The sequence below is a fragment of the Lonchura striata genome, chromosome 9 (genome assembly GCF_046129695.1).
Source record: "Lonchura striata isolate bLonStr1 chromosome 9, bLonStr1.mat, whole genome shotgun sequence".
Taxonomy (NCBI): Eukaryota; Metazoa; Chordata; class Aves; order Passeriformes; family Estrildidae; genus Lonchura; species Lonchura striata.
This window is the reverse complement of record NC_134611.1, coordinates 9,450,855-9,465,040: the sequence shown is the minus strand read 5'-3', so window position 1 is coordinate 9,465,040 and position 14,186 is coordinate 9,450,855. Positions and strand designations below refer to the sequence as shown.

General features: G+C 41.2%; 1 protein-coding gene across 2 annotated transcripts in view; it reads right to left on the bottom strand.

Moving 5' to 3' along the window:
• The window catches only part of LRP8 (LDL receptor related protein 8), a 169,864-nt gene that overhangs the window by 27,466 nt on the left and 128,212 nt on the right, over positions 1 to 14,186 (bottom strand). For both annotated transcript variants that reach the window (XM_021529653.2, XM_021529661.2), the window contains exon 4: positions 11,309 to 11,437. In XM_021529653.2, coding sequence (XP_021385328.2) covers positions 11,309 to 11,437 — 129 coding nt within the window. The remainder of the gene's footprint in view (positions 1 to 11,308; positions 11,438 to 14,186) is intronic.

Sequence of the window (14,186 nt, the reverse complement as noted above, 5' to 3'; positions counted from 1 at the left end):
TTGTGAGCTGATTAACTTAAGACCAAGGAATCAAATAATAATTTGCTTTCTTTAGCACAGAAGAAATTAATAAATGTTGTACTTTAAGGTGCAAAACCTACTTCAAACCTGAGTGATCCCAACAGAAATCTTGGAAATGTTTGTAAAGATGTGTTTAACCAACAGTCTTCAAAGCATAACTAACACCAGTTTACTGTAGGGCACTGTAATGTTAAAAGGTTCTTCACAGTTTCAGGAGTAAAATATCACACGTAAGTGATTATGTAGATGTGATTTTGCTTATATACAGAATATACCAGAGGTACTCTGCATTAATTTTTGCCCTGTGCTATGTGCCAATCTGTAGAGCACAACTGTCACAGTTTTTGCCTCACAGCTTGCAGCTGCACTCTTGCCACTTCTCTTGAGAAGAGTAGAGCAGAAGCAGCCTTGGGATAGAGGAAGTTTTAAAATAATAAAATAACAGAAGATCAGAGAGATTGTAGTTGTGGAGTTAGTGTTTCAGTGCTGGCTGGTTCTCTTTTGCCCAGAGCCAGGATTTAACCAGAGGCTTTAGTGAGAATCTGGTGCAGCAGGGACACCCTTAGTTCAGGCATGGCACCAAAAAATTCAGATAATTCCGCCAGATGCATATAAAGTGCTTTTAGAAAAAAGCAGAATTCTCTCAAGATGTATAATTCTCTAAAAATATAGGGTGCTCATTAAAAGCTGTCATTTCAAACATATATATATATATGTATATAACACTTCTACAATGGACAACTCTACCAAGCATGGATCCTCAAATCTAGATAAAATTGAAAAAAATGATATAACTGGTATGTCCATCATTACCAGGAGCTGGGAATTATGTACAATGGACTGTAACTGCTGTTATTGCTAATCTCTAATTAAAGATTTTATAGCTTTTCAGTAAGACTCAGGTATTTAATTCATCTCTCTTCCAAAAGAGCCATTTCCGCTTGAAATTACATGAATGGCTTAAATAATGATAATTATTTGGTAAAATTTGTGGTAAAGTAGATAGCAGCAATTATCCACTGATGCTGAAGACAAGATAAAATGAATTATTACACTGTATTTTTCTGACACTGTCCCCAAAGCAACTTAAAGAAATATGTCTGAAAATTTATGTTTGTTTAAATCTGATAATGGATCTTCTATAACAGGCAAAGGATGATTTGTGCATACCAACATTTGCATCAGCGAGGGAGAGATCTGCTGCTGATTCATGGCTGCTTCAACACTGGCAGGGGAGGCTGCTGGACTTGAGAAACTCTCCCAAGGTCTGATATTTAGGATTTGAGTTCTGCAGGGCTGAGGGCTGGAATTCCTGAGCTCCATCTGCACGGGTTTTCTGCCCCAAGTGCAAGCCCAGCTCCCCCAGCCCCCAGGAACCAGTCTGAGCTGGGCCATGGATTAGGAGGTCACAGAGTGCACACAGGGTAGATTATGTTGGAACTCCCAGTTACCAGCACTGTCAGCATGTTAGTTTTGCTTAACTAGTATTTATTTTCAGGTTTAATTCTGTCTAAATTATTTATTTTGCCTGCAGTCAATTGCTTACCAAATAGCTGAATATTTCATACAGATCTTCTGTCAAATGCCAGTCTTTAAAGCACGGATTTGTGCCTGGAAGGACAAGCTTCCCATGGAAAGTTGCCCTCCAGGAAGGACAGCAAAAGACATGGAGGTAAATGAAGATGACCTTGAAGCTCATTGCTCTGAAAAAATGACAGGCCTCCCATGGAGGGAATAATGCAGTGGAATTGCAGTCTCACTCCCACCAGTGGTTGTTGCTATGGTGATTGATACCGAAAAGCCCATCTAGATGGAGGCTGCAGCAGGAATAGTAATTCCTGATATTGTTCAAGTCACTAATGGAGCTAAGGAGCCATCTCACGCACTCCTGCAAATTAATATTTGCATGTGCTGGCTGCCTTTGTCACACGCTGCCCTCAAACACAAATCAGTCATTTTCCCATTCTCTGCAGCAGTATTTGCATAGTATTAGTTAATTATAACCCAGCAACCAGATGCCAAAGCCCCTGCTGACAAATAATAGTTGGTTCAAAAATGTATTTGGTGATTTAGAATGTATTTCCTGAGATTCATATATTTATTCCAAGTGGTTTAATTATCTGGAAATAGAATTAATTATGACCCCCAATTTACAGAGAGAAGCCGTTTATGTACAAAGTATGCACACTCTGCACTCTGTCTTTAATTTTACGTATGTACAATAAGGTTGCAACTCTTATTTATGGTCTTCTCAATTTCCCTTCAAACCAGGAAAGGGTTAGGTAGTTTATCAGATGTTCTTCTGGCTAAATAACTGAAAATTACCTCAAAATAAGAACAAGTGAATCCAGTGTAGAGGGTTTAAGGGTAAAATAAAGCAGCTTGAAAGACAAAAATGGATGGTCAAAATACCAAAGGTTAATACTGTCCTGCTTTTGTGATAATCCAAGACACCCCACAGGGATCTCATGAGGATAAAGACATTATTATTACTCTTTTATATTCTGACTGGAATATAATCAGCTGAATCAGATTGGAGATGTTTGGTACTAGCCAAAATTTAGCTGGAAAACAAATGTGCTGTGAAGTGTCTAGTACTAGAGTTTTTTTCCTGACTTTGAAAATTGGAGCCTTTACAGGACAAGCTCACTCTATTCCCTTCAACATGACTTCCTTATTAAAATGGCAGTTTTACAAATTATACCAATTTGGCAAATCCCTCAGAACCATCTGATAATAGCCATTAAACTAACATCTGCCCTAATATTATCATACAAAATTCTGTATTTCTGAGGAATATATGAACGTTCAGCAAGCAGAACAGGGCATTCCTGAGCAGGGCTTCACCTGGGACAGTGCACACAAATCCCACATTACTGCACACACAGACCTCTTGGATTCAGCAGGACTCCCTGTGATTATGAATTTTCTGCACAGGATTTCTGTGCGCTGACTTTTCTGCACAACCACCATTTAATTTTGCCATTGTGGAGTTTAAATCACAGACACTTTGCCAGGAAAAGCCAATCTATGGATGTCACCTTCCACCCACTGGGCAGATTCCCACTCCCTGCTCATCTGCTGACACAGAGACACAACCTGCCTGTTTTCCCCACTGTTTTCATTATGTCCAGCTCAGGAAAGACTTTATTGGAATCCTCAAAGCTACACTCCAACCACATTGGCAAATGACTGCACAATTGGGCTTATTCTTAGGAAATGTGAGAAAGGCAAGGAACCCCAGCCCATGGTTCCACAGCCATGTCACTGCTGCCACTTGCTCCTTACCCATTCCTGAGCACAGGGATAGTTCCAGTTTAACCAGTGGGAAAGCTGAGCCATTTCCCCAGAATCAGTCTATCATTTATAAGCTGCTGCCATAACTAAGCAGGAAATCCTGGACGTTGCTGACTCACAGGTTTGAACTCACCTGAGCAGTGAGGGACAAAGCAGAGCTCTCATTGCAAACAATGAGGTCAGTGCCCATAAAATATCCATTTCCATTAATTTACTTTGCTTGATGGGAACTGTCTGTAAGAGGAGATATTGCTTTTTGCAGTTTGCTTCACTGTTAAACATTCACTGCATTTGGAACATACACTATTAACTCTTCTAGAGCACAGACAAAACAAGGCAAGGCTGAGAGCTTTGCCTTCTCAACTCCCCAGTTTACCTGGCCATGTCTCTCATTTCTCTAGGAACAGTGATCCAAAGTGAGCTTGAATGTAGGTTCGATAACAATTAAAAGATGCTTTTGGAATAAAATGGTTTGCAAGACAATTGATCTGAAGGGAGAAGCACCTCAAAAAAGGAGCACTGAGGATGCAACACAGCAATTGTCAGAATTTGGTGTAGCCCCATTCAAGCTTATGAATATAAGCACATCCTATAATGACCAAGTCCATAAACACAAGGCCCCTGTGGTGACTTTGGGAGGGGGAGAGACTGACAGACTGCTCAGGAAACAACCAGCCCCTGCCTGTTTTCAGTTATGTGATAATTAGGGGTCACAGCTAGTATGTGATGTAGGCAATGTACCTATGTACCCACAATTCCAGCAAAGAATGGCAATCATTTATCAAAAAACAGGATTAGATTTTCTACTCAAATGGAAAATTTAATCACTGAGTGACACTGCCTGCAATTAAACCTGTAAGGGCCGTGTGCTGACTGTGCTCACATTAACAGCAATGAGATTTCCATGGCAGTAGGATTTGCCTTGCAGATTCTATGATTTGGGAATAGAAAGCAGCACTTTCCTGGATTTGGGCTGAGATGAAGACTCACATGAGATGTATTCAACATGAGCAATTATTTTAAAGTTATTGGAACAAAGAAGGGTAATGAAGCGGTGTTTATTGTGAACAAAACCTTTGTAATTACATTTTATCTAATGAACAAATTTCTTTGCAAAGTAAAAGCAAAGTTAACCCAACCCTTATATCATCCTCTACAAAAAGAATATTTCAGCCACTAAGATGACTTTCAGATTAGTTTTATCTGTTAATATGACTCATAAACCAACTTTTTTTTTTCCCTCTTGCATCAAACATGACATGGTCCTCTCCTGCGTAGGACTGTGCTGAGTTCAGGCTACTGATTTTGATTTAGCCTTCAGATCATATGCTCAGGAAACAGAACTGTTAATTAGTGTAACACATATGTACTGGTGGCCACTGCAGGATGCAACTCCTACCCGCATATCTGCCATCACAGCATCATCATTGGCAAGATTTCCCTGAATAAAACTAAACAGATTCGTGCTTTTTGGATGAATAGGCTCAAAATTATAACTGCACTCTTATGAAGAAACCACTTCAGGGACATGAAATACAATTGTATTTGGCAATAAGAGATGTAATTCCTTGACTGTTTCAGCGAGATGTAATTCCTTCACTGTTTCAGCTCTAGGAGCTCTAACTGCTGAAAGACAGACTACCCAAAAGATAAACATAATTACAGGCCAATTCTTGCTCCTCTGCCACTATGATGTGAGATTGGACAGAAGAATCAGAGCCATTGTCTCCAGCTAAAGTGCAGAATCCACATATCTTTGTACAAAAGCAGCTGCCTTCACAGCCCTCTTCCAGACCCCTGTGAACAATGATCCTTTGGGGTGTGAAGGATGTGTCTGTGTGGGGGTGTGAGTGTGCTCCTGCTGTTCTTTGCATCCCCCCTTTTCCCCTCACGCTCCTTCAGAGCAACGCTGCAGAAGTACCCCTGCTGCATTGTCTTGTTTTCAGATTGTGTTTTCATCTCCTCTGCTTTAGAGAATAAATTATTCATGGAACACTGATAGGGACAATTTCTCTGTGAGGAGGATCAGCACAGGGCCACCCCCAAAGCCTCACTCGGTGCTGGAATCTCCATTTGCAGATGTGCCACACATCTTCCTTTAGAAAGCTCAGCTCAAGAGCCAGCAGCAGCAAGGCAAAGCCACTGTGCCCTCATCCTCTGCAGGTAGAGCCCTGGCACAGCTTGGGCCATGGCTTTAGGGTTTTATTCTGGATTTACACAATGACTGTCTTACCTCTAACCTAAGTTCACATACTGTTTAATCATGTTTAATTACAATGAGCATCCAATATATTAAAAATGCAGCTACCTTCACTTTTCCTGTCAGCATGCAATTAAAAGTAACTCCCAATCTCTTTTCCTTCTTGCCATTTTGCTCTGAAGGAACTCAGGACAAATGTGATTACGGGTTGAGATTTTTCCTAAATAACAATGGGGATTTTTCTGCAAATTACTACTGCTTTTGAAGGAGCCTTAATACTTTAAGCAGTGATAAAGTGGCAGCTGTACATGTTTAATTTCTGAGAGCCACAGCATAATGCACAAGCATTAATCCCTCCAGCTGTCCAGTAATTAAACATCATGTAAAGCCCAGAGGATATCATTGCTGTGTTACCTTATCTTATTTATGAAGGACTTGCATTTGTTAAATCTAGCGATTCTTTTCTTCCTTCTTGAAAATAATTGTAAATTCTTCCACCATGGCAAGTGCACTGAAGCTACAGCTACCCTCTAGAAAATGCCAGGAATTTCAGACCAGCCATGTTTCTTTTCATCACATACTAAAGTAATGAATAATGATAGTGGATAAATATTTCTTTTACAGGTATGACTGTGGTGCTATGGATTTAAACCCTGTTAAAATGGGTGGGGTTCTCAGGGAGAATGCATGGCAAAATCTGATCCTTTGGGTTTGATGTCCCTCTGAGCTGACTGAGGGACAGCACATAATGAATGTTAATTCATTAACAGGCAGTGAACAGAACTAACTTTGACAAAAGCACACATTAATCAAACTGCAATGAAAGATAAAATCAGTGCCACATTATCACCAAGTTAGAAGGTCTCAGTAGGATCAGTGGAGATCTGGAATGGACTGGATCAGTGTGGCCAAATCCCAGTGGGGAGTACTGGAGTGTCACTCATGCAAAATACTGGCACCTGCTACTGCACTAAAAAGAAAACAGCACTGGGACAACATGATGCTCTTTATAGTTACAAGACATTGATAAAAGATGACAAAACAATTTAACTGTCAATAGAAAGGTCACTTCATGTGAGCGTAGGTGCAGGAGCAGAGTGGGGGAAGGTGACTTTAAATCAGCTTTGCAATTTCCATTCTTCAGCTGGTTCATCACCAGGTGGATCTGCTGAAGGGGATGAACAGCTTTAGCCTGCTTTAAATTCTGCCTTCAGCCAATGGTTCTCAGCTGACCTGAGAACTGTTAACCAGGGCACTGGCAAGAGCTGACTCAAAGTTTCCTGCACTTGGACCTTCCAAGAAAAGGGCTCCTCACTTGGAGGGGCTGCTGCTTTTTTGGAAAGTAACATATGAGTCTGGAGCTGTGCCAGAAAAGTGGGACGTTCACCACCTGAGGATCCTATAAATGATCTACATACATGACAAAGCCTGTGAGCTGCCATGGCAAGGACACACGGTTACAGCTGAGCACACCTGTGCTTACTGTGGTTTCCTTTATGAATTTAAAAAACCTTTACCAGTTTGTACACTTTTAATCTGGCAGATCATCATATCATAAGGCTGAAAATGTAGAACTAATTCTGAGATACATGGTCAGCAATGAAAAGCCTGAAGATCAGGGTCCAAAAGAAGATGCTCTGGGTGGCAAGGCTGTCACTGGCATGAGGCTCCTGCAGGAATTCCTGGCTCTCACCTCAGCCAACTGCACAAGGTTAGTGTGAGTATGTCCATTGCCTGCACAAGTTCCCCATGATCACTGTCTCTGTGCAACAGTTCAGCAGAATAAACCATGGATAAATAGCTTATTCTGCTGTCAATATATCAATGAATTCATCATTTCACTGCATCCAACTGTTGGGAAAGGGGAAAATGGTGCACACTTCCAACTCCTCATCTGCAAGACACAATTTCCATATTGAGGGAAGCAGTGGTTCATGTGAGAACCAGTGACACAGCCAGAAGAAATGGGGCCAGAGCCTTGTTCTCTGTGAACATCCCAGAGTTCTCTCAGGAGGGACATGTGTGCCCTGAAGGGGTTCAGTGCCATTTCAGGTGCTATAGGATGGCAGCTCCTTTCTTCCAAAGCCACTCTCAAGTGCTCTTTGCATTCCTGAGCAGCTGACAAAACACTGCTTACTGTCTCTCTCAGCAGAGATTTAACAAGTTCTGCAGTAGTTAGCCAAGTCCAGATGGACCCTCAGTTGTCTTACTTTAATTACAGCCTCTCCTATTTAATTTCTCTTTTAGTCTCAGTAAACTCAGTCCTAAGCTTGTCCAATCCATTGTGACAAAGGTTGGGTGCAGTGGGAGAAGAAAACCTTCACCAGGGAAATAAGGAGGCTGCCAGCACCTCCAAGCCAGCAAATTCAAGACTGCTAACCCTGACCTATGACTACAACATACCTGGTATTGTGAAGACTCAAATTACTTCTGCTCCAAAAACTGAAAAATAAGATTTTTTTCTTTTTATATAGTCTTATTTTAAAAAGGCAGATATTTGCATTTTCAGAAACTGTGCACTGGAAGTCAGTAGTGTTCTTAAAGCTTGTCTGTTGGAAGAGAGTTATTTAGACAGCACTTAACTACCTATGTGCAAGGATTAACACCTGCAATTAACCCCCAGTGCAACTACAGCCTGTGCAGACACAAATCTGGATCCCTGGTCACTGGTGCCTTATCCAATGCAGGTGAAAGAATTTCAGTTTCCACTGCTTCTTTGACAAGTTCTTCCACAGGGTGAAAATCACACCATTGTCTCCTCACTCAGATTCTCTGCTTTTGTCCCCAAGTCTCTGAACAGCTGCTTTTTCTCCCCAGCTGGCTGTGCCAGTGTCTGCACTGGGTACATTTCACATGGATTCAAAAAGCAATGATATCATTCTGAGAGGAAAAATCCAGCAAGAATTACAAGGTTCAGAGCAGTAGCTGGAAAGGAAACTGCTGGAGGAGGAAGAACCATAGTACACCTACACTGTTCCTACAGTTTTGGATGATTGTGTATCATAATAATTACTGTCCTCTCCTGCAGGAGATCCTCCCTTAACATGTGAACATTCTGACACAGGGACAGGTTCCTGCACAGCCTCAGCACAACCAAGCTTTGCTCCTGGATACCAGCAAAATCTTGTTACTGGTACAAAATATCAATGCAGAAATGCAGGCATTAATAAGGTTCATAAACTCCATATTAAATCCTCTTGAAGAATTATAAATCCAAGAGCCAGTTATTCCTATCAAAAAGCAAGAGTATACACAGTTAAAATATTTTTGAAGTGTCATATGAGGTTGCAGTAATAGCTTTATTAACATGGATTTGGAAAGAGCTTAGGGGTTTTTCTTCTGGATGTCCTCACACCATCTTCAAGTCATCATCCACTTGTTTATTGCACATGCAGGCTCTCACCACAGAAATTATTCTGAGCACAAATAAATCCCCTACCAAACATTTATCCAGCAAGATGTGTTATTTATAGACAAGCTGGTCAGCTTGTGAGGAGTGCAGCCTCTGTGACGGGGTGCTGTGCTCCAAGGGGCTGCTGGTGACAGGCAGTGCTGAAGCTTCTTATAAAATGAGAATAAAAACCTGAGTGCAGAGATTAACAAAACAAAGAGAAGAAGGGGTCTGAAGTGGTCAGGATACTGTGTGCTGCTGAGATAAGAGGAAACAGAGAAAGGAGGATTCTAACCAGAGAAGAAATGGGAATGTTAACAGAGTATCAGTGGATAGGCTTAGTGAGGTTTATCAGATTTGGATAAGGGAGAGGATAGCTATCAATCCTCCACAAGCTCACACAATTGTTCTCATCCATGAGACCTTCATTTGACAGGCAACCTCCCTGAAAGTGCTCCCACCACAGCCATTCAGCAGTGCCTCCTGTTTCCCACTCGAAGCGAGTTTTGACCCCTGAAAGATGCTGAGTTGAGATCTTAGGACTGAAAACTTTTGATGTTTGCACCCACCCAGGATGCTCCAAGTTTACCTGGCAATGCCTTTTCCCCCTGGTCCTCATGCCAGAGAACAGCCAGACTCAGCAGAGATTTCCAGTGTGTGGGGACAACGCTCAGTCATTAGACATTGGTTGAAAGCTACTAATTCATTTCTCACCAGTTACCCAGCAAGAATCAAAATGTGGTAATTTGTCCTTGCATTAAATTTTTTAAAGGTTTTTAAGAACCTGCACAGGCACTAAAACTGGAAGCTAAGTAAGAGTAGAGATGCTGAAACATCCAGAGCAGAAACACTCAGCTATTTCCAAATCCATTAATAGTATCATTATGCTGAAATTATGTGGCATTCAGAACATATTGACATTAATTTTGGGGGGGGTTATCTAAGGCTTTGAAAAAAAAATTCAAAGCAATTTCAAGCAGCTTTTTATTATAACTAAAAGATTCAGTGAGACCATTCCCACTGGTGTGAGCAGCAGTATTAAATCAGGGGAGGCAGCCACCAGTGTAAAAATTGTTCTAATTTCACTAACTTGTATCAGGAAAATAGCAGTTACAATTATCTTCTGGATTTGTCTCTAATTCAAGCCTCCCATTCAAAGAAAAAAAATGTACATGTTAAAGAGAAAACAAAGAGTTTCAGATGGAAAATCAATAAAAGGAAAAAGAAAAAAAGGACTAAGAAAAAATACCTTTAAAAGAGAGCCAAATAGTTAAACAAGTTGTTCACAAAGTTAAAGGTTTGATAAAGCTGAGTGCTAAGAAATAAATTTGTCCACAGCACTCCACACAGAGCCACAAAACGTTCATGTAAAACATATTTCCTTATACAGCTTCAAAGAAAAGACATAATGTGGATTATGAACTGGACAGGAATTAGAGCTCCAAATCCTGTTTTCAAATGAAGAAACTTCAATTTGTGCTTGAATGTAACCATTCAACCCTTTCACCAGCAACCTGGAAGTAAAAGTAATATTGCTGATACCACATGCAAGACTAGAAATATTGAGGGACGGGTGTATACACAGAACTTTGTGAGCTTCTTAAAAGCTTTGGATTATTTGCACACAAAAAAATTAATAAGAACAGTATTAGAAATTAGAAAGGTGATTTTACTTCAGCACAGACTGGCAAGACTGATACTCCCTAAATTCTGGTGGTCTGTGTAAAAACAAAGTTGGAAAACCAAATGGAATACTAAAGGGAGCCACAAGAATGAGTCAAGCATTCATTCAAAAGAGAATATTTGACATCAAGAAGCATAAAGAACTAATATCTTTGGTCTGCCATAAAGGCAGCCTGAGAAATGGTTTGATCACACAGTGCAGGAGTTTTCACAGACTGAAAACTCTGTTAAAGGGCTCTTTAATTCAGCACAGAGAGGCCTAAAAAAAGAAAGTGGCCATTTAGGGACTGAAATTAAAACAGTTTTGGGTACAGAGTACATCATTCTCTCTCTGTCCAGTGAAACCAACAAGCCACCAATGTCCAAACCTATCCATTCTACCCCAGCCAAAGGCAGCCTGAGTCTGTCCCACTCTGCACAGGATACAGCAGGAACCTGCTGAGCTACCACAGAAGAAGGTTTGAACCTTAAGTCCTTTCCATATCACCTGAGTGTTAACCCTAATAATAATAATTAATTATTCATGGAGTTCATGCAGTCTCCAGCCAGCCCCAACTGGAGAATCCTTTCCTCTCTGGTTCTAGAAGTCACCACTTAGCACTGCAAAGCAGAGTGAGTTTGTTGGCAGGAAAAATCATCCCTTTCCATGCAATTTGTAACAGTCACTCCAGGACTTTTATAGTCCTCATGGAGATGTTGCATCTGTATTAACTCACCAGGAGTGCAACCAGCCTCATCAATTCCACTTTCACAATCCTTCTGCCCATCACATCTCCAGGACAACGGGATGCACTTGTTGCTTAAGTCTCCACAGCTAATTTTTTCAGATGGACACACTTGTTTGGCTGGAAGAAAAAAAAAAACAAAGAAATAATCAGAAGTTAAACATATTTCTGAACATTTCTAACATTGTTTCTGCTGTTAAAGTTACTTTGACTTTGAATGGCTCAATCCTGAGACATACTGGAACGAAATCCCAAAATAACCTGCTGCCTCTTCCATCAGGCTGCCCTGGGAATGAGGCCCTTCCTGTCCCTCTCAGCCCAAATGAACTGAGAAAGTTGCTCCAGCAGACCAACAGGGATTCCAGCTGAGAACCTGGGGCTGGTTGTTAGGGAAGGATGCTCAGTGCAGCACCAGGCTCTGCCTCCCTCCCAACACACTGAGCTGGAGCTGCTCAGTCACTGCCCTGCACACAGCACAGCAGCTCTGCACACACCACCTCCAGCACAGCCAGGAAAAAACAATTCCCTCATTGTAGTACAGTGCTGTACGTCTAGGTTTGGCAAGGCAATTTCTAAACATAATGATCTGGGCAGACTCTGGTCAGCAAAGCTGAGGAAAAAGCAGCAAGGACAAGCAGGAATTTGCAGATATGTAACAAATTGAGCTTAACTGCATAAATTGAAGGCAACTGTGATGTCAGACACAGAGACATAGGAGGCTCTGCAGAAGCAAAAACCTCAGTATAGGCAAGAAGACAACTATGAAAAATAATCTGCCAGATTTATCTGGAACCAAGTAAGCTGTGAAGCTCATTCTCTCATAACTAGTTTGCATTGCTAAAATTCCTATTTTTCTCTTTCCTCCATAATAGTGTAAAGAGCAACAGATCTACGTTTATTGTGACAAGGCTGCTGAAATGCAAAACGTTCCACAATTTAAACAATTGTTCAGCATTCTGGAATCATCATCCAGTTTGGCAGAATTTGCTTATTAAATACACCAATTTCTCTCTTCAAAAAATTACATGTATTCAAATATTTCTTCCATTGGTATTAATGATAATAATGCTGTGTATGGCTGCAGGTCTACTGAGCAGGTGGGAACCTAAATTCTAAATTAAAACCTTCACATTACCCTGCCCTGGTAAAGGTATTTATACAAAGTCTATCAGCTTCCCAAGTGCTGAGAGAGAAGATGAAATTTATACCTCCCCTTCCACCTACACAAGGAGGCTGTGAAAGGGCATCCTACAGCCCCAAAGCATCAATCAGCCACTTGCAGAGCAGTGCCATTTAATCCCTGCATTTCTCTGCCTTAGCGCCTTGAAGTGTTATAAGAAGCAGTTTTGAGAAGCTGTGGGCAACCAATACATCAAGAAAAATTAGGTCCTGCCACAGACAGGCAGTTCATAACAGATGTAATGAAGTTTTATAACCCTGTGGCATGACAGCATTTCTGTTGAAATTTGCTCGCTGCATACCTAAATAACATTTATGAATGTTGCATGATTACAGGGGGGAGGAAAAAAAGGATCCTTACTTACTCTTTGGGATTATTTTTCCAGCAAATTAGTAATAAAAAACATTGGAAAGGCTCCCGAACAAGGCTCCACCAGGATCAGTGTATCTGCCAACTCAGGCCAGGTCCTGTGCCCCCTCTAAGCTGCAGGTTTTGTTCTGCCCAACTACATTAAGGTTTGGATTGGACTGGCATGCTGGGCAAACTGGGATACTAAAATGTCACTGAGACATTTGTTAATCAAGGTATTGGTCCATATCCCCCAAAAATTGTTCTAGTTCTTCTTGCTCTGGCAATAGTGATGGAAAGGGGAATTTATTTCAATGCCAGTTAGGACCAGGTCTTCCATCCCCACTGTAAATCTCCACTGAGAACCAAGCGGGTCAAGACAGGTAAGAACATGTTCCACACCCCTGATTTTGAAGAAGGTGAAATATAATCTTAAAATGGCATCATCACACAGTGGGATCATTAACCAGAAAAAAGGCTACTTACTGGTCAGAGTTTAAAGCACAGGAATTACTTTTGCTTGGCTGCTGTGGGCAGATGCTTAATAGTTTTGGGAAGCTGAAAGATTTGGAAAGGTATGAATAGAAGGCTCCTATTTATAGAAAGCAACCTCTATGTTAATCATCTCCCTGACAGAATAATTACAGACATTTAAAATATATAAATCAAAGCTTGAACTTTCAGGGATGCAGCAATAGAAGCTGCTGTTGGTCACAGTTCATCAAATCTTTGTGTTCCAGTGGTTTCTACACCTAAGCAATCATTGCATGGAAGCCAATGACTTGTAAGCACTGGCAGCTAACAGAGAGGGGATCTTGCACAAAACTCAAAGCAAAACTTTGATGAAAACACACCTGCATTTCCACCAAGTTGGGTGTTTTCCTCCCCTCTCCTCCAAGAGGCTGCAGATGCAAGTGGAATTCCTGTTGTTGTCCACACTATTAAAGAGGCTTTCAGCAACTGCAGTCCAGACTTAACATTTCTGTTTCTGTGCACGGCTACACAAACCCAGGCCTCTTGGGCTGACGTGACCAAAATGTTTTACTCCCTCCTTCCCTCTTTGTGCAGGCAGAAAGGAAAGGGTTAGTGCTGCGTGTGATGGTGAGCGCTCTTACCCTGGATGCATTCTGGACCAAGGCGAGTTATAGCAAGATCTGCCTTTTCAGAAAGGCACCATTAAACAACTTGGTTGAAATGTCAGACACATCAAGACCAATTTATCACAATGAACTGCAAATGCCAAGGATGGACAACAATGGTTTATTTATAAGGAGACAAGAGCAAAGAAGACAAGAAGGTTCCATTTACTCACTACCGCCAATGGCACATTCTTCTTTCTCT